The sequence below is a fragment of the Portunus trituberculatus genome, chromosome 41 (assembly GCF_017591435.1).
Source record: "Portunus trituberculatus isolate SZX2019 chromosome 41, ASM1759143v1, whole genome shotgun sequence".
Lineage (NCBI taxonomy): Eukaryota > Metazoa > Arthropoda > Malacostraca > Decapoda > Portunidae > Portunus > Portunus trituberculatus.
Window position 1 is genome coordinate 13870727 of NC_059295.1, and position 27367 is coordinate 13898093.

Consider the following 27367-nt stretch of genomic DNA (forward strand, 5'->3'; position numbering starts at 1 on the left):
AAAGATGGAATAGATGGACATAATAAACAGAGAATTAGGTAAATGAGACATCTGTGGATTTAGAAGGATTGTTGCCAATGACAGGAATGAGAAGAAAAAGGTTGTTAATGCATAATAGTTAGATAGACCTAGAGGTTTTGTCTGGGCCGGTATACATAAACATCTTTTAATAGGCTAAAAATATTTTTAGTGACTAACTTTGATTTTAAAGCAAAAAATTTCTTAAAAATAATAATAGCAGCTAAGAGTGGTGAGATGTATTCCTAATGTACCAAAAATTACTTTAGGAGAGAAGGATAGCATAACACCTCAATTTTTAACAAATGATTGAGAAAAACATCTATTATGGCAAACAAACATTACTGCTTCAATATGAGGAAACTCAGGTATGATGGATAAATCATCCTCACAATGCAGATAATGAGGATTCCTAGAAGCTTGGATGTGAGTATAAGAGAATACTTGTGGGTGAGATTGTGTAAATGAATGCATGTGTGTGACAACTGTCTTGACAAATTCCCTTCCTATGATACTGGTCAAATATAGAGATTAACAAATGAATAATTATTGAAAAGTAAATAAATAGATAAACACAAGTAAATAAGTAAACATACATACATACACACACACTTGTATCACACCTGTATATGTTATATATATATATATATATATATATATATATATATATATATATATATATATATATATATATATATATATATATATATATATATATATATATATATATATATATATATATATATATATATATATATATATATATATATATATATATATATATATATATATATATATATATATATATATATATATATATATATATATATATATATATATATATATATATATATATATATATATATATACACACACACACACACACACATCTATAAGATGGGAGATGGAGTAGAACTAGAAAAGTAAAAAGGAAAAGGACTTGGGAGTGACAATGGAAGAAAATAATCAACCGGTTAGCCATATTGATAGAATTTTCAGAGAGACGATAATTTGCTAAGGAATATTGGAGTAGCATTTCACTATATGGACAAGGAAATGATGAAGAAATTGATAAGTACTAAAATAAGACCTAGATTGGAATATGCAGGAGTTGTGTGGACTCTACAAAAAGAAACACATAAGAAAATTAGAGAGACTACAAAAATGGCTACAAGAATGGTTCCAGAATTTAAAGGGATGGCATATGAGGAGAGACTAAAGGCAATGGATCTACCAACCTTGGAGCAGAGAAGAGAGAGAGGATCTGATACAAGTTTATAAATTGATTAACGGAATGGATGAAGTGGATAATGAGAAACTGATCCTGAGAGAAGAATATGACTTTAGAAGCACAAGATCGCATAGTAAGAAACTAAGGAAGGGACGATGTCTGAGAGATGTTAAAAATTTAGTTTCCGCAAAGATGTGTTGAGACTTGGAACAGTTTGAGTGAGGAAGTGGTATCAGCAAAGAGTGTACATAGTTTTAAAGAAAAATTGGATAAGTGTAGATATGGAGACGGGACCACACGAGCATAAAGCCCAGGCCCTGTAAAACTACAACTAGGTAAATACACACACACACACACACACACACACACATAAATATATATATATATATATATATATATATATATATATATATATATATATATATATATATATATATATATATATATATATATATATATATATATATATATATATATATATATATATATATATATACTGAATTCAAGGATATTCAATAAAACTATATCAAAATTATATGTAAATTTTCAAGGTTTTTTCAATTTCTTATTCTAATATATAAAATGCCATTCACAGTACGACACAGATAACTTACAATGGTCTGCACATTGTTCTTGTGTTCTGGAATCAAGTGTTGCTATTTCAGGAGGCATTTCCATGTCATCATTCTGCAGCATTATGACCAAGTCATTTTTAGTCACGGAGATTTTGCGTTTGCTGAATAATGGTAATAATACTCTTGAACCCTGGAATATAAAGGAAAGCATCCAGTAACAAACAAACAAACAAACAAACAAACACAAACACACTCACACACACACACACATTGTGAAATACTGCAGGAAGACCTAAATAAGATCTGGAAATGGAGTAAAAAGTGGGAGATGAAATTCAATGTGAACAAAAGCCATGTCATGAAAATGGGAAAGAGTGAAAGAGGACCAGTGGGAATCTATAAGATGGGAGATGGAGTAGAACTAAAGAAAGTGAAAAAGGAAAAGGACTTGGGAGTGACGATGGAAGAAAACAATCAACCGGTAAACCATATTGATAGAATTTTCAGAGAGACATATAATTTGCTAAGGAATATTGAATTAGAATTTCACTACATGGACAAAGAAATAATGAAGAAATTGATAAGTATTAAAATAAGACCCAGATTGGAATATGCAGGAGTTGTGTGGACCCCCCTTTAAAAGAAACACATAAGGAAGTTGGAGAGACTACAAAAAATGGCTACAAGAATGGTTACAGAATTTGAAGGGAAGGAGAAACTAAAGGCTATGGATCTACCAACCTAGGAACAGAGAAGGGAGAGAGGGGATCTGATACAAGTTTATAAATTGATTAACAGAATGGATCAAGTGGATAATGAGAAACTAATCCTGAGAGAAGAATATAACATTTGAAGCACAAGATTGCATAGTAAAAAACTAAGGAAGGGAAGATGTCTGAGTGATGTTAAAAAATATTGTTTCCCGCAAAGATGTCTTGAGACTTGGAACAGTTTGAGTGAGGAAGTGGTGTCAGCAAAGAGAGTGCATAGCTTTAAAGAAAAATTGGATAAGTGTAGATATGGAGACGGGGCCACACGAGCATAAAGCCCAGGTCCTGTAAAACTACAACTAGGTAAATACAACTAGGTAAAATACACACACACAAACTAAATCAAATCTTATCTACTGGCGACTAATGTTCTAATATCTCTTTATTTTGTTAAAGATTACATGAAAGAGCACAACATTTCTGTAACTGTTAAACCATTACCACTGCTGGCTTAGCTGATCTACATACAAGCTGCACTACCTTGTCTCCTTCACTTTAAACATTGCAGCTGAATATTGTACTCATTGCAGTTTTAGCATTTATCCAAATTTTCATATTCAATTAATTTAAAAATTTATTTTACCATATGCTGACAGAGAAGAAAAAAGTATAGAAGTGATAAAATTAATGAAATTACATAAAAGCATCCATGTAACTGCTGACACAAGTAAGGGAGGAAGGGTGGGGCAGAGAAGAGAAAGAGGAGGAAAAGTAATGCTACAGGAAATCACTAGTTGAATATGCATTTGTGTTTGAAATTTGTCTTTGAATTGGAAGCCAAAATTCAATACCTACTGTCTGAATTGGGAGCTGTTTGAATCACAAACTAAGACTATTTCTAGACCAAATCAAGGCACTGAAATGCATATCTTCCTCTCAATGAAAGTGAATTACTTTCAAGATTCTCTTTCTCTAGTGGTTTTCATTACATAAAAATTAAAGCTAAACACTAGATACAAATAAAGTTTAAAAATTATGACTACATAATGAACTTACATCTTGAGCTAATCTGAAGTCACATGGAGAGCCTTTGTTGTCACTTCTTACCAACACTTTGACACCTGTGTTGATTATCTGAAATAAAATCAAGATTCTATTTAGATGCATTCATATGTATGTACATGGCAAGGCATAGATAATGATAACATAATTAGCACCTTTCCTTGTATTACTCATTATCAATTTAGTATGTAAGATATAGAATCATGTCTTATTGTTTCACAGTTATCACACTTTATATATCAAGTTTCCTTTATCTTCCTTAAAACATTTTACTAGTTATTGTCCTCAATGTCATCTCATTTATAATTTCTTGCCTTTCCTTTCTTCACTTGTGTAAAGTATAGTTTGGTTCTCTATTCTTCACTGGCTTACCTTGATGTGATCTTGGTTCTGAGCAACAACATCCTTAATACATTTGTTGGTGAAGTATATATTCCTTTTCTTGCCATCCTTGGTCCTGGTAAGGAAAAGGCCCGGATCTACATCCTCATGCATCCCATAGAAAGCATCAATACCTGGCCACACTACCTCATCTTTTTCAAAATAATAGTATGGTTCTTCTCTGAAACCCTGGCGCCGCTTCTTTTTAGGTGGCTGAAAAATTCATCAGCAGATATATTTATCAGTTTACCAAAAATTCTAATAAAAAATGCATTCATTAATTCTCCTCTATCATGGTGGCAAGATAAAAATAACATTATTTTTCAGTCACTCAACTTGCCACTCCTAAATATTCAGGAAAAGTAAAAAGAAGTTCATTAACTGTCTCTTGATACTCCTCCCTTGAGCTGCTTCAAGTTGTAAGGAGGAGGAAATACAGAAAGTTCTTGTTTACTAATGATTAATGATGATAAAAGAGTCAAGCTACATGCCAAATCCAGAGGTGGATGGTCCAATTCGGAAGTCCGAAATTATCTGATTAATCGAACTAGCATTTTCGAATCAGATAATCAAATTAGACTAACCCCTGCTACACGAATCGGATAATCACAATAAATTTTAAGTGATATACGATTAATCCACGTTGACGTTGTCTTTGTTTTTCCACAGTAGCAGTTTCTTAATAATTTTTCTATATTTTTCTCATATAAACATATTTTCATTTTATTCTATTCTAATCACACTTTCATATTTTCTCTATGATATAATATATAAAATATGATTAGAAAACTTCAAATATTATGAGGTATAGTATATGGAACAAAGTTGATTTTTTTTTTCCGAAAGCATATATTAGTATAACTGTGCGTACTTCATTCAATTTGTATTGTATAGTTTAATGTTTTGTTATATATCTTAATTAAAACGATTTTAATTATTTTTTATCTGAAACACCTGGAATCTCTTTGTATTCATTAAAAATGGCTTATTTAGGGTAAAAAAAGCATTATATTCCCTTTAGAAAACTTTAAAATAAAAAAAAACATTGAATTGCTTTTAAAATATCAAATTTATTTAAAAAATCTAATTGAATCAGATCATTGTTAATTGGATTTAGATTTTTGGCACTCAAATCAAATCATCAAACCGGATTTGTTGAGCTGGCAATTTGGTAATCGCTAATTGGTCTTCAATCTTTTCGAATAATGGCCATCTCTGATTAAATCTTGCATTAGTCAGATGCTCAGCATATTAGATGTAAGCAAGGGTTAGCATTATTGTGATAACAATATTGGGCAATCAGTTATCCAATACTAATTCATTTTCCTGCATTATCATTTTGTCAGTTTCGTCAATAATTTTGGTTCAAAACTAGCAATAATCAGATTTGTTTTTGAAACATGAGCATGTTGAATTGTTTTACTTTCAAAATAAAATGTAGTTATTTTACTTAAAACAGACTTTTCTATTAGTGATGAGACAGGATAAACATTAAATCTTATTATCATTATTATTTTTTTTTATTTATTTTGTTAACATAAAGCTCCCTCTTTAGCTTAGGAGAAACTGGAGGATATAGCACAGCTTCTTGCTTTCTTTGTAAAACATGCTAGCAGAGGGTTACCATAATGTTCTTTGTGTATTTAAAAAAAAATATTCTTATTTTACTAAGTTCTCTAGAAAAAAAAAAAAAAAAAAAAAAAAAAAATGTATATTCCATTTATAGAAGACACTTACTTGTCTAATTCTTTGAGTTGCAGTGTCTGGCACAGTGGGAATTTCTTCTTGGTTGATTTCCTTGTAAACCTTTTCACCAGGGAGAGGCTTGGTCTTCTCAAGAACTGCAACAAAGAACCCTCCCGTGTCCTGGTGGTGTGGTAAAATTCTTAAGCTGCAAAATTAGAAAAGTCATAAAACATATTGACAGAGTTTTTATTTCTAACTAACATATTGATAATATTTGTCCATTTTTGCAACTATGTGGTGCATTAACAGTTGTTCAATTAATAGTGAAAATATAGAATGTGAAAGGGATGAAGTAATAAAATAAGAAGATCAGTTGTAACTTCCAATTAATATTATATTATAAAATTTGAAATAATTTCCTGAGATGTATTTCTATTATAAATAAGCTTTTAGAGTGATGAAGAGCCATGGCTACAAAATGGTACAAAATATCAAGTAGTACAACAATGACAAAAATGCTCAAGAAATGGCTATGGTCTATTCATAACTGAGGCATGACTGACAGTTAATGGAAGGGTAAGTGACAAGATTAGTGATTTATGACACTCTTGGGTTATTTCCTAAATAAAATTCTTTAAATCACATCTACATACTCTACAAACACAGATCAAATCATTTTTAACATTGCACTAAGACAAACCATAAGCTGGTCATAAAGCTGTCACTCTAAGCATATATATATATAAATATATATATATATATATATATATATATATATATATATATATATATATATATATATATATATATATATATATGTACATAATCTCAAGAATGAAGGATGATTCAGTTAGTTATAATCCTTATGCAAGTTATAAGTAAGTTACTGAGGAATAAGGATGATTTTCTCTTTCTAAAGACAGATCATTGCTTCATACTGATGTGCTGTGAATCTTGTTCTTTAGCTGGGATTTTACATTCATCTAACCAAAAGAGCTGCAGTTTGCCATAAAACTATATACTCTTAAAGCAAAACTTAATCTGAGGAGATCAAAAAGTAAGCAATAAGATTGATATAGATTTGAACATCTAGGAATCACTGATGAAAAAATCATATCCATAGGTATGTTAAGTCATTAGAGGAGTGGAAAATTGTAATAACATCAAAAGATTGTTATAGCACTTCTGTTAGTTAGTAACATTCATATAATTTAAACTGAAAACATTCCTAGTTTTCTCCCCAATCTTGATTGGGAGAAAACTAGGAATGTTTAGAACTGTCCTTAATTTACTGTGATTAATAACAAAAGTAAGACATTACATACCATCTCTTCAGATTTAGTTTTTCTTTGTTTTCCATTGAGGGTGGAAAGAGGTGCTTATTAAACAGATTTGTATTCTTCAAAGGTATTTCAGTAACAGACTTGATAGCCTCCATCTCCCGATTCATTAGTAGCCACTCTTCCAAACCTGGCATGAACTAGGAAATTCACATTATTTAAAGACAGCAAATTTTTTAAGATATATTAAAAATATCTGATGCTTTTATGATGCACATGTTATCCATCTCCATGGAAAATTACTGCAAATATTGCTCACATCAACTTGAACATAGATGGACAAAATATAAATGTTTTTCCTAATATGTATATCACTGATTGGATGATAAATTAATAGCAAAAAATTGCAGAATTCCAGAATAGCTCAAGTTTGTGAGAATCAATCTTATCTCCCATCTGTGATCCAAATTTTCAATACTGTTTCATTGTGATACTCCTGCCTGGTGTTACCGAAAGGAATCTTATGATGAGCTGGCATATCAGGGAAATCAAACACTTAACTTACAAGTGACCTCTTCTTGCATTAAGGCAGTAAATGATATCAATATCAGTTCTTTAAATTAAATTTTACATAATCAATGTCCATTGAATTCCATTGTATTTCAACATGCAAGAATATGGGAACATATTTGTTTGGAGAATTGTAATGCATACACACCTGCAATTTACACATTCTAGAATATATTATTCAATATGTTAAATAAGCACAATAACAATAAACATTATTATCTTACCAATTTGACTAACTAAACCATTAGCTGCTACCTAATACATGAATAAGCATATGTAATATGGCCACGAAAACAATCCATTGCTCATAATAGTTAATGTCATAACTTACATGTATAGTATCACCTGTCAAGAAGATAACCACTTAAAATCCAAATAGTCAATGAAGTGCAAGGTACTGGCAATTATTAACAAAAGTGACAGAAGTATTATGAGCAAATGATGAGAGTGAAAACTTACCTTCAGTCCAGGTAATTGGCTTGAAACATCAACCAATTGAATGGAGCCATCAGCCTCCATCAGCAGCCTCTGGATGACAGCTTCATTTTCCAGAGGATTAAGAGAGCAGGTGGAGTAAACAAGACGTCCTCCCACTGCTAACATTTCTATTCCTCGGCGAGCTATTCTCAACTGCAAGCTGTTGGACAGTTTATCATTAATAGTTACTTCAGTAACTATCCGCTTACAGTACATGTATCTGTAATGCACTTCAACAAACAATACCCTAGAAAACTGCCTTTTTGAACAACCAATGGTATCACTTGTAACAGTTCTGAATGAAGTTTCATGCTTACAAGGGTCAACCTTAAGCACCTGATAGGTATTTGTTCAGTAACAATTGACAAAGAAGGTTATCATCTTTTTTCTTCTTAGACATGGCTCATTTTTATTTGATAGATATAGATATCCAACATACTGTCTAAATATTTCATACTGAAATTTTCATTCTTTCAAGCAGCCAGTCCTCTGAAGCTTCTTCCTTAAGGTTGCAATACATTTCTTCTTCCACTCATTCAAAGAAGTATATCATGATTTACCCATGCAAGTTTGCTCCATTAACAGGGTTCCATTTTGCCCAAACATCAAAATTTTTCCTAAGTGTGCCATCTCCTGAACACGGAACATCACAAAGAATACGGTCAAACTTGATGGGTCCAACACTTCCATCTGAAAAGAAAAACAGAAAGTATTGAGTATGAATAAAATTATGTTTGCTCTTGAAAAAAGACTTGCCAACACTTTATGTTAACCCATCCTCATCTTCTGTAATAACCACAGTAATGTCACTATTTTGCCTACACATATGTGCAGCTATCCATACTTCAACTGCAGTTTGATATACAGTGGAGCACATCAGATGGTGTTCTAATACTGATGATGCATATCATTATGATGCTCTCATCTTTAAATATTACCAACTTCTTTGAATGTTAATTGTGGACAGTGCTGCATTTAAGATTAGTTTATACAGTGGTAGCTTGGAGTACAAACGCTTTTGAGTACGAACAACTTGGATTACGAAAAAAATTTTTTTTTTTTTTTTTTGCATTGGAGGACGAACTTTGCTTTGGAGGGCAAAAAAAAAAAAAAAAAAAAAAAAAAAAAAAAAAAAACAGTTAACAGATTGCATGCAGCACTGCACGATCAGCTGACTGCATGCTGGGGCACCACCCTGCCTCAGTACCTTAGGAGTGTTGTTTGCAGTTGTTTGGTTGTTGTTTTGTAGTGCTGGGATAATAATATTAAGTGTTTTTAGTTAAGATCATTGCCTAGCGTAGCAGCACACATGGTCACGAAACATACAGACAGACGTATGGAAGATTCTAGAAGATCCGAGGGGATGAGAGAGTATCCAGCTCATGAATTAAAAGCCTTAACCCTTATAGCCCATCAGGCACGATCGTGGCTCTTACGTTAGAGCCTTTCAGGCATGATCCTGGCACTTTTCAGAAGCCGCGCTCCTTCATGCCGCACAGTTTGTTTATGCTTGAGGCTATCTGTCATATATTGAGGCCTGTCATTGGCCCATTGTTTTCAAGATGGTGGACACTTAGCCAATCATGTATCAGCTTTTACAAGGATATGTTTGTGTAGGTGTGAGGGTGCCAAGCAAGAGGATGGTGAAAGCACTTATGTCAGTATCCTGTATTTTATCATTTTTTATGTATTTCTTGGTGAGATATAAGATATACATGTATTTCCATGGATAAGTAAGCAGTTCAGAATTGTTATTGGTTTAGATAAGAGTGCATAGTGCTGGCTTGATGGAGTCAGCTGAGGAGGATGTGTTGATGCTGGGTCATGGTCAAGACAGCCCCTGACCACGATGGCCCTCCAAGACAGACCCCCCCTTGACGCCCCCATGTTTACCAAGACGGCCCCACATTACAGACCATGGTGGCCTCAATTTTTCTTTTACCCGTAAGATGGTCTTAAATTATACTTGTTAATAGAGCATCTTATACTAAGACAGATTGTATCAATAAATCAGTCGCTCCCCACTTATGCACAAAAACCTGCTATTAACCTTTGCGTGTATGGTGGATGTTTGGCATGAAGGCAGCGTCATGATTCGTTATTATAATGGCAGGACTCTGCAATCGCTTGGCTTGATGAGTAAGCATATAACAACGCTTATTGTCAGCATCATTGGCAACAACTATCCCCTCAGGTATGGCTGCTGAGCGATCATCATCTGCACTATGAAGGAACTCAATGAGCTGGGCGGTCTTGCTGCCTGGTGCTGCACACATATCCAATACCTGCAATAAAATGCACTACATTGTACATTTTTTGCTTGTCATATAGACTGATAAATGATGGCACACCTTTTCTATAAAATGCTATTTACCTACACCTGATGCCTGTTCCTAAGAACTTTCTATCTTAACATTTTTATGGGACATCAACTACCATTCCATTTGGCCACTCAAGTCAACAATTTCACTTGCATCCCCTTGAAATATCATGATCTTCCTTTTATTTATATTCAATTTTTAAATTCTGCTCTTTCTAACTAATTTAATTCGTATAGAAATAAAAAAAAGTTTACTTAACTATATTAGATTAAATTTCACAAAGTGAAACCATAAAAATATATCATAAATAAATAAAACATCCAACATAACTTCTTGTGCACCTGTCAACTACAAGACACTTCTCTGGGAAAATACTATAAAATTCTACCTTGTATCCAGTATGTTATATACAATTCCTACATAGACACAAATGAAAAGAATAACAATAACTAAGTGGGCCATGGTCTCCACAATATGATGTTAGTCAAACACACGACACACTCACCTTATGGTGTGGCTGAACATCCAAGACAACAGGTGGTATCATGCTCACAGCTTCTTGACGAGATATGTTGCCAGTCTCCGTCTCTGATATGAGGAACTGGTGTAACTGCCAGTATGCCTCACATCGGCGAATGTTTTTCCTGGTCAAGTTCAGCTGCCACGCCAGATTATTGGGATACCTTTAGGTATACAAGATTATTTGTTATTTTATTGTTAATATCCACCTTGTTATATATCAAACAAAATAAGTAACAATGAATAATTGAGAAGTCAGTTAGTTATGAAGCCTCAAGATGAAATGTCAGTGTGTACATCATAGACATCTCTACAAGTGAACTGTGTTTACAAAATTAGTTGCAATGCACAGTGGTACTGCAGGGTATCAAGCAACCTACTTTCACTTTTAATATCATATTACTAGAATATGAAAGCAGCATACCATGGCAAACAAAAAGGCTTCAGAGGTTTGACAGGTTCTTCACCAGCCTCCTGTTCTTCTGGAGTGAGTTCTGGTGGAGTAATCTGAGAAAGTGGTTCAAAAAATGTTGTCTTCATCACTCTGAGCAGTGCACACGCCATATCCTTTGTTCCTGTGAGACGAAAGGCAGCAGGCAGATTCTCTTTCATGCAGGCAAGGAATTCTTCCCATTCACCTTCAGGTACAACTTTCTGGGCCTATGAAGAAAAAGCACAAGTAGTTATTATTATTATTATTGCCTTAAAAGGAATGTCTTCCACACACTGTTATGATTGAGATTTTCTTTAGAGGGATCTACAATTGTGAAACCACATTTGAAAGTATTATTCAGCAGATGCTATGATTACTTCATAAAAATATGTAGGTATACTATCAAACCAGATCTATATCTACCTATAAATTTTTCTATTAAGAAGAGATTAAATATAAGAGGGATAAAGTGTCTGAGGAATATGTACGAAAACTAAACATATGGATTAAATAAGAAGTGAGTATATATAAACTTTTGTTTCTTGACTGGTATTGAAAGATCATGAACGTAAGTGAATGTCTGGCTTCTTGTCTCAGCTTATTCTTGTCCCCTTTATGGAGGATGATGGCTTGATAAAAGATGATCAAAAGTTTTAATAATTAACATGTCACCTTTCTGTTGGGCTTGTGGAGACATTTCCCTGCATTTCAATAAACTGAAGGAAGAATTTGCTTATGAGAAAAATAACAATCACAGCCTTGTTTGCATTGTTTAACTTATGTCTTGAAACTTGTTGGTTGATAGACAGTGCATAAAATGGACAGAGATCATACTGAAGAATCATTAAACTGACACTTAAGTTTCCTAAGAATCTCAAGTGATGACAAACATCATAGCTTTACTCACTCACAGATCAATAGTAGGGCTTGACAAAGAAACAATATTGACTCATAAGAGAATGTAATTAATTGCAATATTTAATCTAATAAGGATATGGATTTCTCTATATACATCACTAGATAGTGATCCTTTCTTAATTTTACCTTTTTATCAACTACTTATTAACGTCACATATTTCACATGGTATCTACAACTAGCCTTACCCCTTATTTCCTGAGAGAGAGAGAGAGAGAGAGAGAGAGAGAGAGAGAGAGAGAGAGAGAGAGAGAGAGAGAGAGAGAGAGAGAGAGAGAGAGAGAGAGAGAGAGAGAGAGGGCGGGGGTTGCAACAGAGTGGAAGTTATGGATGAAATAGCAACAGTGTGGATATTTATAGCTAATGCCAAAGTCCCAAGTTAGTCTAGTAGGTCTATAGTTCTTAATGGTTAAGAAACAGGAAAAATTTGTGCCCCATTGCATACTTTCTGTGAATTACTATTCCTACAAAAGTATTCATAACATTACTAGTGAATTATATTTTACCTCAAATAATAATGCTGCAAATTTTCTGTATCAAATACCATTCATCATTATGAACAAAGTGTAGCTACACATTACTGCATGGAAAATCCAATTACCTTGTAAAATGTTTCAAAATTCTTATTTTCTCTAACTACTTCTTCATAGCTCACTCCTGGGGGCCGCTCCTTTTTGGGACGCTGAAAAAAATAATAAATCAATACAATCACATTGCATGCACTCTAAAATGATGATTAACAATGTCTCAAGTCTAGTTTGATAATCCCTAAAAAGCGAGTGCTGCTGTCCTGAGATGTAAAGAGAACTTACTTAGTTTACTTTCTTACAAAGTACGAATGCTAGCTGCTATGTACCGTCGGCTGCTGTGTACCAGCTCCTATGTACCACTGCTTTGGCTTATATGTACTATTGGTGGGCTGCTGTGTACTGGCTCCTATGTACCACTGCTTTGGCTTGTATGTACCAAACAAGGTTGCTATGTACCAGATATCAAGTAGGAAGATAAAATATTTATTGTAAGAAAAAATTAAAAACACGTGATATAAAAGTAATAAAACTACATTAAAAGATAACACAAAAGCATAAACATATTAAAACTGCATGCAATAATTAAAATTTGTCAATCAATAAAATTCAGCATAGCTACTGTACATTGACTTAATACTGGCTTAGTCCTCAGCATTATCCAATACTAGTTCAGCACACCAGTTTATAAATTCTGATGTTGTTATGGATTTGTTCTCATATTTCATCCATAGGTCATCGAGATTAATTTTCTTTTGGATAGCATGCTTCCTTTGGTATCTATACATTTTCTTTTGTTTTACTAATTTTACAATCATAGGAATTCTACTAATTAAGAGGTACATGTTTATAGAATTGTTTTTTTGCTACCCTGTTAATTGCATGGTGCCCCCCTTCTGCATCATTATTAGTTTGAACAGGGTGCTTGTAAGAGCTCTAAGAATGTGGAGGATGCATCTCGTTCGTGATCCATTGTTTTTCATAGTAGGTAATGAGATCTTGAAATCGCTGATCAGGAAGTGGCTGTCTAGTGATATGGCGAAAAGCTGGCCCTTTATGAGATGGAGGTAAGTTTGGCAGTGCCATTAACTGCCGAATGAATTGTCTTACAGTGAGCTGATTAATATAGGCATTTTGTAGACCTAGTCTCTTCACTCTGCGGTACACTGCTTGGGCCCAGTGAAACTGGCAGCCATGAAGGGAAGCCTCAGGAATGCACACTTGCACTGCTGACCATAGTGCTTTTTAAAAATCCAAAACAACTTCACAAACAGATTTTGACGTTAAATCAGTAATTTTTCTTATGACAGCTACATAGTCCTTTTTCTTTTTCTTGACATTAGGACAAAGCACAATGGAACCTGTTTCATAATCCCATCCTTCTTTCTAAAACTGTGCACACTTAAAAGTTGAACAACAGGTACATAGCAGCTGGTGGTACATAGCAGCCAGGGTTGGTACATAGCAGCCGGTAGTACATAGCAGCAAATGGTACATAGAGCCCTGTTACGCTTACTACTTGGTGTCTTCTCCAAGCAATTACAGTTTCCTATCAGTCAGTTAGATTACTACCAAGATTAATGCCCATTGCAGCTAATCAAATGTTTCAACCTGAAATCTGATCAAATTCATAACGTTATGTTCAGTGTTTCCCGAGAGCTGAATGGAGCAAACACCAGAACAAAACACTAAAATGATTGACTTATCACCATTGTTGTTGACCACAGTATGCACCACGGTCACTGGACCTGTTGCTTTATAACACTCGTTTTGATATTTCCACTTGAGAATATTACTGAGAATATCGTAAAGCTTTGGCATCACAAAATACTCCTCTCCATTTGACACCTACCTCTACTCTACTCCCTCCGTTATTTTTGCCACGCTTCCTTCCTTTCCTCCCCATAGTGGTACGTAATAACACCCTGTCAACACTCGCAGCCACGCGCCACAGCTTCGTTAATCCTCCTTCCTCTTATAACTCTGGCTTCGTGTTGTGTCAATCCAAACACAACCTTGTGGTGCCGCCAGCCGCGTGTTGATGGTGCTAGGCTGGCTAGGGTGGCGCTTGCCACCGTGCCTCGGCGGTTTTGTCACTGTTGTGGCGTCTCTGCAACGGCGCCGCCAGGCGTTTTCGTTAAGCACTTAGTGACATAACATAACATAACATAAATAATAGGATAACAAAGGGCCACCAGGGCCCATCTAGGTTATCCTGTATCAGTCGCACAGCGACCTCGTCATCAGTACTTAAAGATACACTTACAAGTACACAATACATTATATACTAATTCTAAATATTTGGCCCATTAACAGGAGTAAGTCCTGCAGCGAAATCCTCTACAATTTGTGGTCCCCATACATGGGGATCATGTCTTGTTTAACTATAGTAAATTTCTTATAAAAACTATCATGCAGCGCTATATATAATTATAAATCTAATAAATCTAAGTGCTTATCTAATCTGTTTTTAAACATTGTCAAACTAGTGCTATTTACAACCGTCTCTGGCAATGCATTCCAGAAGTCTACCACCCTATGACTAAAGAAATATTTTCTTATATCTAACCTGCAGCCTTGCTTTCTAATCTTCCTGCCATGATTTCTAGTCCTACTTCCTCCTCTAAGGTAAAGAAAGATCTCACATCTATGTAGTTTGTATCTGAGAACATTTTAAATAACTCTATCATATCCCTCTTATACATCTCCTCTCAAATGAAAACATGTTTAATTCCTTTAATCTATCTCTATACTCCAGGCGCTTTAATGCTGGTATCATCCTAGTTGCTCTTCTCTGAACTGCTTCTAACATGTTGATATCCTGCCTATAGTGGGGTGACCAGGCCTGTATGCAATACTCTAAATGGGGCCTAACATAGGAATTATATAAGCTACGCACCACTTCCTTACTTTTATAACTAACATTTCTATTTATAAAACCCAGGATCCTATTTGCCCTATTTCTTGCTTCTAAACATTGCTTTGAAAATTTCATAGTCCTGTCTATCACTACTCCTAAATCCTTTCCTTCCTCTACTGCCTCTAGCCAACATCCCTCCATCTCATAGTTAAAGTTTGTGTTGTCTTTACCTAAATGCATAACCTGACACTTTTTAGAATTAAACTCCATCTGCCACCTGTCTGCCCATGCTATCAGCCTGTCCAGGTCTCGTTGTATTCTGTAATTGTCCTTTTCACCTGTCTTCTTTCTTCTTCTTCTTCTTCTTCTTTCCCTTATTTTTTTTTATCCTGTTGTGATGATATCGTATTCTTAATTCCTTTAACGGTATTTTCCATTTGATTCTATTTACATAAATAAAATATTTCAGCGTTTGTCTCTGTTTGCGATATTGATTGAAGGAGCCCGTAACGGTTATAAATGTCTATCAAACAATACTTGCATGCATTTCTCCTTGTTACAGAAGTAGATATATGTCATCTTTATACATTACAGCCGCACTTTTACACCAAGTTTCCCGAATGCTCTGTTTATCTACAGACCGTACAGTCGGGTAGGTAGACCACCCGCCGTTACTGGCCAAACGCCTCACTCCATTTACGAAAAACCCATATGCAAGTCACTAGTGTCAATAGTATTTTTAACAATATATAAAATTGCTTGAAATCAATGGATTGGTAGCATGTGAAGCTTATCACATTGAAAAGAAAATAATATAATAGCAGGTTATCGACACTCTTTTATTATTTGTACAGTTTGTTGAACTTGATGATTAAATATAGTTGTATATGAAATATAGTAAAACAAAAAGATTATAATTTTAATTACTATTTTCAATAATCAATTGCTAATCAACGTCTTAACTTTTCAATCAACCGATCATACTCACATGTGTACATATCCACTGTTTTATATAGTTTAATAAACAAATTATGATGTAACAAAATAAGATTTGATTTTTTTACAACAGAAAAAAATCTAGTAAAGTCGTTCGGCAAAATAAATAAATAAATAACATATTTTCTCTTTTGGAAGTTGGAAAGTGTCGGCAGCCTGATAATGATGGCGGTCGAGAGAGTGTGTTAGAAACTTGTGGCCAAATTATTTTTTATAAGACAGAGAAGTCCAGTTATTAAAGGATATTGGTAAGAACCTGAAATAGTTGTGAATGGGTCTTCAGTTCTACATTGTGGTAGCACGGCGTCCCCGGCCTGGGGGAGGGCAGCGTGCGTGGCGGTGACATTGTTGTGGCCAAGCAGACCAAGCCCTGCCACTCCGCCTTATTTCCTTCCCTCTCGCTGGCATCTAATTGACCTGCCTGGTTCTGGTGAAGATTTCAGTATTGCAGTGGTGGTAGGCGTGGTTGTTCTGACGTGAATAACTAGTTAGTCAAAATACAGTTCACTTTGCTGAGATTAATGCCACCTAAAAAAAAAAAAAAAAAAAAAAATAGCGAGAATGGCTATTAAGGATTTGCGAGTCCTTACATTATATTTTGTCACATGCCTAATTTCGAACGTAGATGTTATACTTTCCTTGCATGAAATGAACTCCAACCAGACCCATTATAAAGTCACACATGGCAGGGAACATGTTAAGTATTGGACAGGTGTTCGTCAAACAATGCAATTTTCAGGCTAGATGAGTCTAGGGTGATGGTCCAGTATAACTCTAGCGCCTTATTTTTCGATTATTTCCTTCCAGACCTTCACAAAACCCATTTTTATGCCTATGATACCTTAGTATGAAATGCCAGAAAAATGCCACCAACCCTTTACCTTCATCTGGCTTGGGGATCTATTTTCTGGGGAGTGTATCATCAGAATCACTGAAAAACAGCAAATATGTTACCAGAATCACCTAAAATATGCCTATAATGCACATTTTGTAATCAAAATAACAAACAACATATGAAGAATTAATTGACGTCAGAAGAGTCCACCGCCAAAAAAAATACTGTGCTTTACATATTCTAATCTAACCTAAACATTACCTAATCTTTACTGCCGTGTTTTACATAATGTGCCATGTTATAAGCAATTCTAATCATTTATTCCCCAGAAAATATTAGTCTTTGTCTTAACCCAGGCTTAAAACACACATTCCCACAGGTCCCCAAGCTTGTGTGTAAAGAGCTGGTGAAGTTTTTCTTCACTTTATACTATCATATATATATATATATATATATATATATATATATATATATATATATATATATATATATATATATATACATAGGGTTTTGTGAAGGTCTGGAAGAAAATAGACGAAAAATAAGGCATCAGAGTTGTGTTGGATCATTACCGAGTCTTGTAAATGACCAGAAATAAGCTTTTCTTCTACTGATGGGTAAGACTGATGCATAACCCTGTGTTTTGAGTGAATCTGCTAACTTTTCCCAATGGAGAAAACTAACTTTTTTTTTTTTCATCCTTTCTATCACATTCATAGCTGAAACTAATGATTTCTGACAAATGATAAGTGAAACAAAGCAGCTACTGTCTCCAACCTTGTGTAGCTAACCTCATAATCATATTGACCATTACTTTCACAAGACTTAAGGTTTGTCTCTAGCCTCAACAAACTCGATCCTTGTTTCAGGAAGGACATTTTTTTGGTAGAGAAGCCAAAATTATTTAGGAAAAAATGCCTTTGAAAATGTAGAAAAAAAATTCCACCCTCAAAAAAAAAAGCAGACCACCACCACCACCACCATGTGTTGACCTGCTTCACCATTCCTAACACAAATGAGCATGAGTTCCCAGTAGGAAAGAAGTGTTCTGACGGGATTGATCCTCCCTCACCGCCACCTGTCATGGTTTGATTTAGCTTTTAGTCATGTTAAGTTCTCTGTTCTGATATAGAAGAGTAACCTTTTGTCAAAGTGGATGTCATAGCTCTGCTACATATACTTGCATATATATGTGGAAGAGGAAAGCTAGATGAGATGATTAACATCTTACATGAAATAGTTTTAAAGGGATATCAATAAAGAGGACAATCATGATATTCTAGAGTATAAAGTGTCTTTCCACCAAAACAGGTTGTAGGACTGGTGATTTGTTTATTTAGATCAGTTTGTAGTTTCATCTAACCATGAAATCTGTGATGTGGCATATGTTTTTCTGGTAAGAAATGTAGTGAAATGAGTGATGGTTTATATATCATTCCTGGTGTAAACTAATATTTTTTGAGTTCTGACTTTTATTTATTTATTTTTTACTCCAACTTATACTTACTTCTCATTTCTAACAATCTTGGGGCACCTGTGAGAAATCAGGCATTGTGGGTGGGAAAACATTAAATTGAGTAATGCCACTTGCAAAAGAGGTCAGAAATCAACAAAATCACATTAAAATACTCTGAAAATACTTTGATGGTGGAGGTAGCAGCTGGACACAGTGGTGGCAACTGTTGGTTTGTTTACCTTGAGCAGTGTTTCCAATGCTACATTTCCAGCTGTATCTGCTACACTACATCTTCTAGCCAGGGGCTGTGCCCTCCTTGGACCCCTCTAAGGGTTAACCAAACCCAATGTAATAACATTCTAGAGGGGGGGATTACATTGGGTTTGATTAGTACCACATATATGAACCACAATTTTTTAAACATCCTTTTGAAAACAAGAATATCCAAACCTACCATAACTTAAACAATCCTCATGAAATGAATGAACCAAAATTTCAAAAGAAACCACAGTTTTTAAATCTATATTTTGAATACAAGTATAACCACACTTGACATAGTTTTAAACTGTTTTTAACATTGCCAGAAACGTAGTTAGTCTTCATCTCCAGAAGTGTAGCGAACTTGGCAATGCTGCTCAACGTAAAGAAACTAATGGTTGGCACCACTGCATTCAGCCACTGCCTCCACCATCAAAGTATTTTGAGATTTTTTTTATACAACTTTGTTGATTCTTGATCATTTTTGCAATGTACATTATTAATTTTAATGCTTCTCCACTCAAAAACCCCAATTTCCCACAGGTCTCCCAAGATCATTGGGAATGAGGGATAAGCAAAAGTTGGAGTTAAGAAAAGTCATAACTCAAAAATATTAATTTGTGCTGGGAATGACATATTTCACTACTTTTTTCACCAGAAAAACATAAGCCAAATAACAGATTCCATGATAGGCAAAACTGCAAGTTGATCTCTTTTAATTTATTAATCTATTTTATTTATTTATATACTTATTTATTTATTTATTTATTTATATATTTATTTATTTGTTTATTTATCTGTGTATCTATCTATCTCTATCTTTCTATTCATATATTTGTTTATTTATTTATTTATTTATTTTGAGGACACATTGACTCAAACTCAAATGTTGATCGTTCCTTGAAAAACTCCATTACTAAAATCATGATTTTCAGTCCTGTCTTTCTGATCTCACATAGATAACTGTCCAGTTTAGCCCATTACAATTTGTTGATTTGGAGTACAGTACCAGGCCAGCACCAAGCCCACATCTTTCAGGCATTATTTTCAGTTAACCTTTGCGCTGCCAGCCACTTTAATCCTAAACCAACCTGTAGTGCTGGCCAATTTTGCATTTTTTTTTTTTATGCATTAAAAAATACTAAATCATGTAAAAATAATGCAAGCATGCAAAGAGTTGTCTTAGAAAGTAAAAAAGTAAGAAAAAATCATCACGCATAGCTGAATAGGTACTTGTATGTTAGTAGTGGTTGGTATATTTTTACCGCAGTGCTGCTTCGCTGAGAAATAATAGGCTTTTCATATGTGTTTGCATGTGTGATTGCATATTTTCAGCTGTGTTTGCCATGAACACACTATTTTCAAACAAAGCTGATTCACTTTAGAAATGCAGAAGCATGTGGTATTCTTTGAAGCAGAGCATAATGCACAACTCAAGGAACGTACCAACAAACTAACACATTCAGTGCTTAGGGTGGAGCTTGTAGCACACATAGTGTGCTTTTTATAACATTATTTTGACAAACATAGTAGAATTTTTTTTTTAGGTTGCTGCCGTGAATTTACTGCGGTGGCATTGACCGCGGGTATGCTAGGTGCTGAAAATTTATGGCGGTGGCACTGCACTGCTTAAACCTTCATCCTCCATAATAATTTTTGTATTGGTATTGTGGGGTAGGTTTACATATGCAATAAGAAAGGGAAATCTTGAATTGCACATTTGGAACACTGAGTATATGTAGTAGCATATGCTGATCTCCATTGTCTTTTTTTTTTTTTTTTTTTTCTTTTTTCCCCTCTAATATCCATTTGAAAAAAAATGATAGCAGAGTGTAATGAAATGCAACTTTTATTTATGGTGATAGCAAAAGATACTGTCATCACCATTGCCATTCAAGGTAATGCTAATAGTGGGTCATCATCTCACTTAGTATTTCTTTCCATGTCCTTTGGTCTTTAGGCTGACATGTGTGTCTTGCAGAAGGAAATTAGATGTGTGTGAGTCTTGTTGGTGACATGGTCTTTTTTCAAGTGTCAAAATGATGTTCATTTTGTTTATCTATTCAGAAATTGGGTTAAATGGTTCAGATGATTTGAGAATGTATAGAGCAATGGTTCTTAACAGCCTCAATAGTGGAATGTCAGTAATTTCCAAGGAGGGCACGAGCCCTTTGGAAAAAACAGGAATTTCTCTAATCATATTCATTATCTCTTAATGAGAGCATGGTCAAATAAAGAGAAATTTATGAAAATGCTCAAATATCACTTTTTTTTTTTTTTTTTTTTGTGTGTGTGTGTGTGTGTGTGTGTGTGTGTGTGTGTGTGTGTGTGTGTGAGGAAATTGTATTCATAGATGTCAGGGGGGCATGGAGAGAAGGACAAATTCCTAGAGGGGACATGCTAGTAGTAAGGTTAAGAACCACTGATAGAGAGGAATCTTATACAAAAATCTGGTTTTCTTCCCACATTCACACTTAAAGAAATGTATATACTTACATATAAGTATTCCTTTACTAACCAGTGTATTATCCTTCTTTTCCAAGGTTGTGAGGTGAACATCAAGATGATACAAGTGGGGATGTTCAATGTGCCCCCACCCCCCATCCCAGGGAAGCCCCTTCCACCACCTGGAGGGGGGCCACAACCTTTCCAGCCCCTCTCTTTCAAACCGTTCAAAACTCCTGATGGAGAATTTGATGGGAAGCGATTGCGTAAAAGTGTGATGCGAAAGACTGTGGACTACAATTGTTCTGTGACAAACATGCTTGAAAGTCGGGTATGGCAGCGTGATGAGAGGGACCGTCCAGCCTTACAGGCAGATGTGTGCTATGCCTCAGAAATGTTGCCCCCTACAGCTCATCCTTTGAATCCCATAAACGCAGTTGTCACTAAGTTTGTCCGTACTTCTACCAACAAAGCCAAGGTGGGTGTGGTGTGAAATATTTATTGTGCATGTAAGTTTGACAATTATTTTTAAATTGCATCAAGTATTTGCCATTACTGTAACCTGTTTCCTGTAGATAAAAACATTAAGCTATTCTCTTATAATGATAGTTTTTAACTACTCAGTCATGTTACTTTACCTTATTAAAGTGTTCCTTTATTACCTTATTTGATGCCATCACCATATAACACTATACTACTGACAAAAATATATCCCAGTTTGGAAAGGTGTTTAGAGATGCCTGTCTGAAGTAAATAATTCAAATTGATTGATACTTAGCAATTAATTAACTATCAACTTGTATATTTCTTCCATTTATTTTTATAGCAAGATGAGCAATTATAATTATTAATTTAGTTTAAGTACTGAATTAAGTTTGCAATATATATCAGTTACAGTGAATGGATTGAGAAGGTGTATCTCATGTCAGGCTTAGGACAAAAGCATAACTATGTGATTATTGTATTGAAAACTAATGGATCTGACTTTCTAACATATAATTGTTCACAGCAATTATTAACTTACTAGATATGCCTTACGTAGATAACAATACATACATCTAAACAATATCTAATTAAGGCTTGCAAAACTTGAAGAAAACTGTTTTTCACACAACTAAAATTCATGTGAAGTATTATCCACTTTTGGAAATGTAACAAAAAAATTGCTGTAATAAATGCAATACTTCCATTATATTAATACATTTTGACCTGTTCTCTCTGAAGTGTTTTGAATACAAAGCTCTGATTTTACATTTTATCAGAAGTGTGCAAACTAAGTGTGTATACCATTATGAGAATTTTAATGTAATTGAGAAAAGTAAAGTCCATTTCAAGTTTTTTTTTTATCGTATAAATTTTCCATCTTTCTCTCCAGTGCCCAATCTTTTGTTTAGCGTGGACGCCCGAGGGACGCCGCCTGGTTACTGGTGCATCATCAGGGGAGTTCACTCTGTGGAATGGCCTTACCTTCAACTTCGAAACAATATTACAGGTGAGATCAACTAATTCAATTTGAGTAACTAACTAAAAGTTACAAAAATATACATGATATTGCTGTTTTTTCTTGTGAAGTACATATTCTGTTGTTTTCATCCTTATTTATTTATATAAGAAGGATTTCATTAATTATAGACAAAGGTTTGACTGGTATATCAAGACAATATTGTAGTCTCATATGAATTTAAAAAGTTATGGAGAAAAATTGGCTGTATGTTAAAGATATTTCTCAGCAATTATCACATATTTCTGTTTACCTAAATAAGAAATGTGTGATAATTGCTAAGAAATATTATAATTTCTTATTTGACAATTTTGACTTTGACTAAGCTTATGTTAGAAGAAAGACACTGACCTTGCGTTTAAGCTCAGTGGTAGGATGATAACAGCTCTCTATAAGTAAGATGTGTGACAGTGTGTATATGTAGAACACATTACCATTAAGGTTGGTCAGATTCATGTCTCCATACTTAGGTATTGAATATCTTCATGGATGATGTAGTGGTGGAGCAAGAAAGGTTAAATTTGGAAACAAGAAGTTAGAATGGTTTATGAAGATCACAGAGGCATGGGAAAATGATTTGACTTTTTTGAATAATGAATGATTTGACTGTTTGAATGATGAAGCACTTTTTATGTATAGTAATGGAGAGCTGCAAAGTTATGTTAGTGTGGGAAGTTATGTAACAAAAGGAAGGTAATTGTGATTATGGCAAAGAACAAGGAGAGAGGTTTAGGTGTTGATGTAAATCTAAATGGTGGGAGAGTAGGGGATAAGATAGAGAGATAGCTGATGGCTAATACAGTATGTAAAGTGGTGCATTGCTAAGCACTTATTCATGTTACAACACTTATTACAAAAGTCTTTGGGCTTCTGGTTGACTTTATTGATTACATACACTAGTGTAAGGTGACTGGGAACTTTCTTGCTTGTCAACAAATAAACAGTATGATCAAAAAGTTCCTAGGCTATACCTACAGATGTGGTGGAAAAGTTCCAAAACTTTTAGCATTAAAAAGCAGGCAATATATCTGACATAAATTTATCCATTATTTCCTTCAAAGTACTCATTGTATGTAGTGATAATCTACTTGAGTGGTCCTGCTATGATTTCAAAGTTCCTTGAAACTGATCTTTAATCTTAAAGTACAGGTGAGTTGGTGTGAGTCATTCTCTCAGGACAGGGTTTTTACGAAAAAGGTTGATTTTCTCACTTATCATATTCCTAACATACTTTACATAGGAGCTTAAAGTCAAAGCATAGAGGACTGCCAGCCTTTCTTCTTTACATTGGTGTTATTGACAGGATTCTAGGTATACTTTAGGTGTGAGTAGAGGTTGAACAGCAATATCTCATTTCTCCGGATGAGCCAGTGTGTGTTCGTTTGGCTGGTTATGGCTGCAGCTACAGCTGAAACAGATGCACCTTTGTCCTCCTCACTTTTCGCTGGTGCTGCCCTCTTTTCTTCTTGATATATTCTTATGTTGTTATAACATATTTCCTTGCATCTTTTGTGGGGTTGAAGTGAAAAGTGTAAAGATTTTAATATAAACATTTCTTCTTTACATTATATTGTAATGAAACTGCTTGCATATTTTTGAGGAAATGGAGAAAAAGCAAATGTTGCTCCTTTTCACTCTGTACTAATGGTGATCCAATTGCTTTTATTACACTTTGGCTGTAGATATGAAAAAAAAAAGTCAGTTTGCTTGATAACATTACATCTTGTTATAAATACAACATATGCATCACTTAATGTACACTAGTGTAGTAATATCTTCTAATATAGTACATTACTCATCACTGTTCATACCTCAGTGAATATCACTGAAGCAAGTGGACACACGTGGCTTCCTTCACTTCATGTTTTGGGTCGAGTTGAATAACATTTTATCACTTATAGAAGTTTTAGGTGTACTGAAACTAGGCTGATGCAAGCCAGCAACTCTGTAAATATCAGTTCATGCTCAAAATTATTATCACCCTCCTGTGTTTGATTGAAGGTGGGAAAATTTTGCTTACATATGCATCACCCACTCTTTCCATAAGCCCCACACTGTCGCACCACCTACCAGTTAGGGATTGGGTATGTAAAAAACTCTCTTTGATTTGCTGTAGATCTCTCCCAAAACTTAACTTTTGTGTTGAACCAAATTTCAAATTGAATCATATTTAAAGCAAAAAGGAATGCCATACATGAACATTGGTACTACTGAGCTTCTTGACCTTCAGTATGTGGGCTAGGATGACCAGTTCTTGTCTCCACTACTGTACATTCTCAGTATTCATTTTAAAGGTGGTGGGATGTATTAGTGGGCATTAGTTCCTGAAAATCCTGGGCATCAGCTGGATTCAAAGGGGGGCTTTTTTTGTATTGTGATCATATATATAACTTAGCATGGTGAGTAAGGAAATGGGGAGTGATAATCTTGTTCTTATTGTTTGGCTTCAGGGTACTTTTAGCGCACATGTTATGATGGGGTTAGACATGTTGCCAAGAGGTCTGCACCAACACAGTTCACATTCAAATTAGATAAGACCATTGCATGAAGTGCTTCAGATGACATGTTGATTGTTATTTTTTTTCTTAATGGTGATCTCACAGTTATGGTGAACAATACTTTATGTATTATTGATATTTTCAGGACCTGTCTCAATGGAAGGTCTTCACATCCTATAATCTTTCAGTGCTTAGCATTGTCTTTTTTTGTACCCCATCCAGATTATCTCATTGCTGTAAGACAGTTCTATTATTTGTAATATATTTGATGCTTGAACACCAAGTTTGACACTTAAGCTTTAATATCATAGTGACATCACAAGTGATGCCTTCAACTTGGTCACAAAGTTAAGAGAAAATGATTGCTGGTAATAATGTAATGTGTTGTTATTATTCATTCACTTGTGATGGAAAATGGTTTCATTGTATATTCTATAAGCTAAGTTAGAAGAATAACACTGCTGCATTTTTTGAACATCATGAAAGACAATTTAATGGGGCAGAACAAGGGGAGTGAAAGTCATCACCAGTCTGTTATGTAATCCTGTATTGAGACAAGTGAAACAAAATGGTGTGTCCCAGCCTTTCTCCCTGTAGTAGACATCTCACCTTAGTATGTAGGAAACTTATTATTTATTTTCGTTTAGTTTTCATTATTATTAAATCAGTTTATTTTTATTAAATCAATTTTCATTTTTATTTTATAAATCTTATATTCAAGTTTATTTATTGATTTTTTTGATATTTTTCATTTTTACTTGATAGTAATGAAATTTGTTTATTTTATTTTGACAGGCTCATGACAGCAGTGTACGGACCATGGTGTGGTCTCACAATGACCAATGGATGGTGACAGGGGACACAGGAGGATTTGTCAAATACTGGCAGACCAACATGAACAATGTGAAGCTGTTCCAGGCACACAAGGACCCTGTGCGCGGCCTCAGGTACCCTCATTTGTGTCACCGTCCTCTTTCCATCATCACTGTCACAACCACCACCACCCACTTTAGCTGCCCACCTTCGTTATCATGGGATGCATATCATGGTTGTCGGAGGTTTTATTATTGTAGATTTAGTAACTTACTCTCTCTATATAATTGCGTCATTCAATCATCAACACATGGGTGCATTAGCCAATTTTCTTTTTCATTGACGTTTTTCCTTGTATTGGTGTGCCACATTGGGACCAGTAGCACTATTATAACACTATGCTTAATCCTAAAACTTGTTGAATATAATAAAATTATAGAAACAATGTATGAATTATGTGTTGTACATATTCATCTACAAATAAATAAAGAGCAATTTGATATTAATTTAATTATTTTTTATGTAGTGCCAGGAATGTCAAGGCTAGCAAAAAATCACTTGGGCCATGGTGATCATTTTAGTATAATTGGTGATGTGTCAGACTGGTATCCACCGTGAATGTCCAGATTGAGGTAATTTATTACACCGTCAGATCAATTCCTGCATGTTAGAAGTAAATCACAAGTTCTCAACATAAGCAAGTTACTGTCTTCATAGCAAACACCAATCTTATGAAGGACAGTTTTTATCAGATCAAGGAAACTTTTTTCTTTTTTCCTAATTGAAGTGTAATGATTGAAATGTTTGAAGGCAGGGAAATAGTCATAATATGCTCTCACTGGAAATTGAATCCCTGGTAGGGCACTCGTGGTAAAACTGAGTTGGTTCTTTCTTTAGAATTCTTTTTATTTTTTTAGGAGAGGCAATTAGTGGGCTTTTTTACCTTTTTTTTTTTTTTTTTTTTCTCTTGGTCTGCCTCCCTTGTGCATAAGTGAAAAA

General features: G+C 34.5%; 2 protein-coding genes across 2 annotated transcripts in view; one reads left to right on the top strand and one right to left on the bottom strand.

The window, feature by feature from the left end:
• Positions 1–1818: 1818 nt before the first annotated feature.
• LOC123516526 (tRNA (cytosine(34)-C(5))-methyltransferase-like) lies at positions 1819–14809 on the bottom strand. Its single transcript, XM_045275950.1, has 12 exons — positions 14559–14809; positions 12781–12861; positions 11255–11490; positions 10817–10994; positions 10041–10275; positions 8551–8680; positions 7973–8150; positions 6989–7143; positions 5715–5868; positions 3969–4190; positions 3591–3668; positions 1819–2014 (listed from the first exon to the last, which is right to left on the bottom strand). The coding sequence occupies exons 1-12, from the start codon at positions 14610–14612 to the stop codon at positions 1820–1822; spliced, it is 1896 nt and encodes a 631-aa protein (XP_045131885.1). The 5' UTR covers positions 14613–14809; the 3' UTR covers position 1819.
• A 1867-nt stretch (positions 14810–16676) lies between these two features.
• The window catches only part of LOC123516529, a 29005-nt gene continuing 18314 nt past the window's right edge, over positions 16677–27367 (top strand). The window contains 4 exon segments of the mRNA XM_045275953.1: positions 16677–16810; positions 21655–22034; positions 22932–23048; positions 26351–26502. Coding sequence (XP_045131888.1) covers positions 21675–22034; positions 22932–23048; positions 26351–26502 — 629 coding nt within the window. The 5' untranslated portion in view covers positions 16677–16810; positions 21655–21674.

What these genes read in the sequence shown, in the direction of transcription:
- LOC123516526 (XM_045275950.1), bottom strand. Translation starts at nt 14,612, where the DNA reads ATGGGGAGGAAAGGAAGGAAGCGTGGCAAAAATAACGGAGGGAGTAGA. An exon ending in ATGTTCAGCCACACCATAAG is followed by an intron (nt 10,276 to 10,816) that starts GTGAGTGTGTCG and finishes ATTTTATTGCAG; the next exon opens with GTATTGGATATGTGTGCAGC. An exon ending in ACTTCAGATTAGCTCAAGAT is followed by an intron (nt 2,015 to 3,590) that starts GTAAGTTCATTA and finishes TTTATATTCCAG; the next exon opens with GGTTCAAGAGTATTATTACC.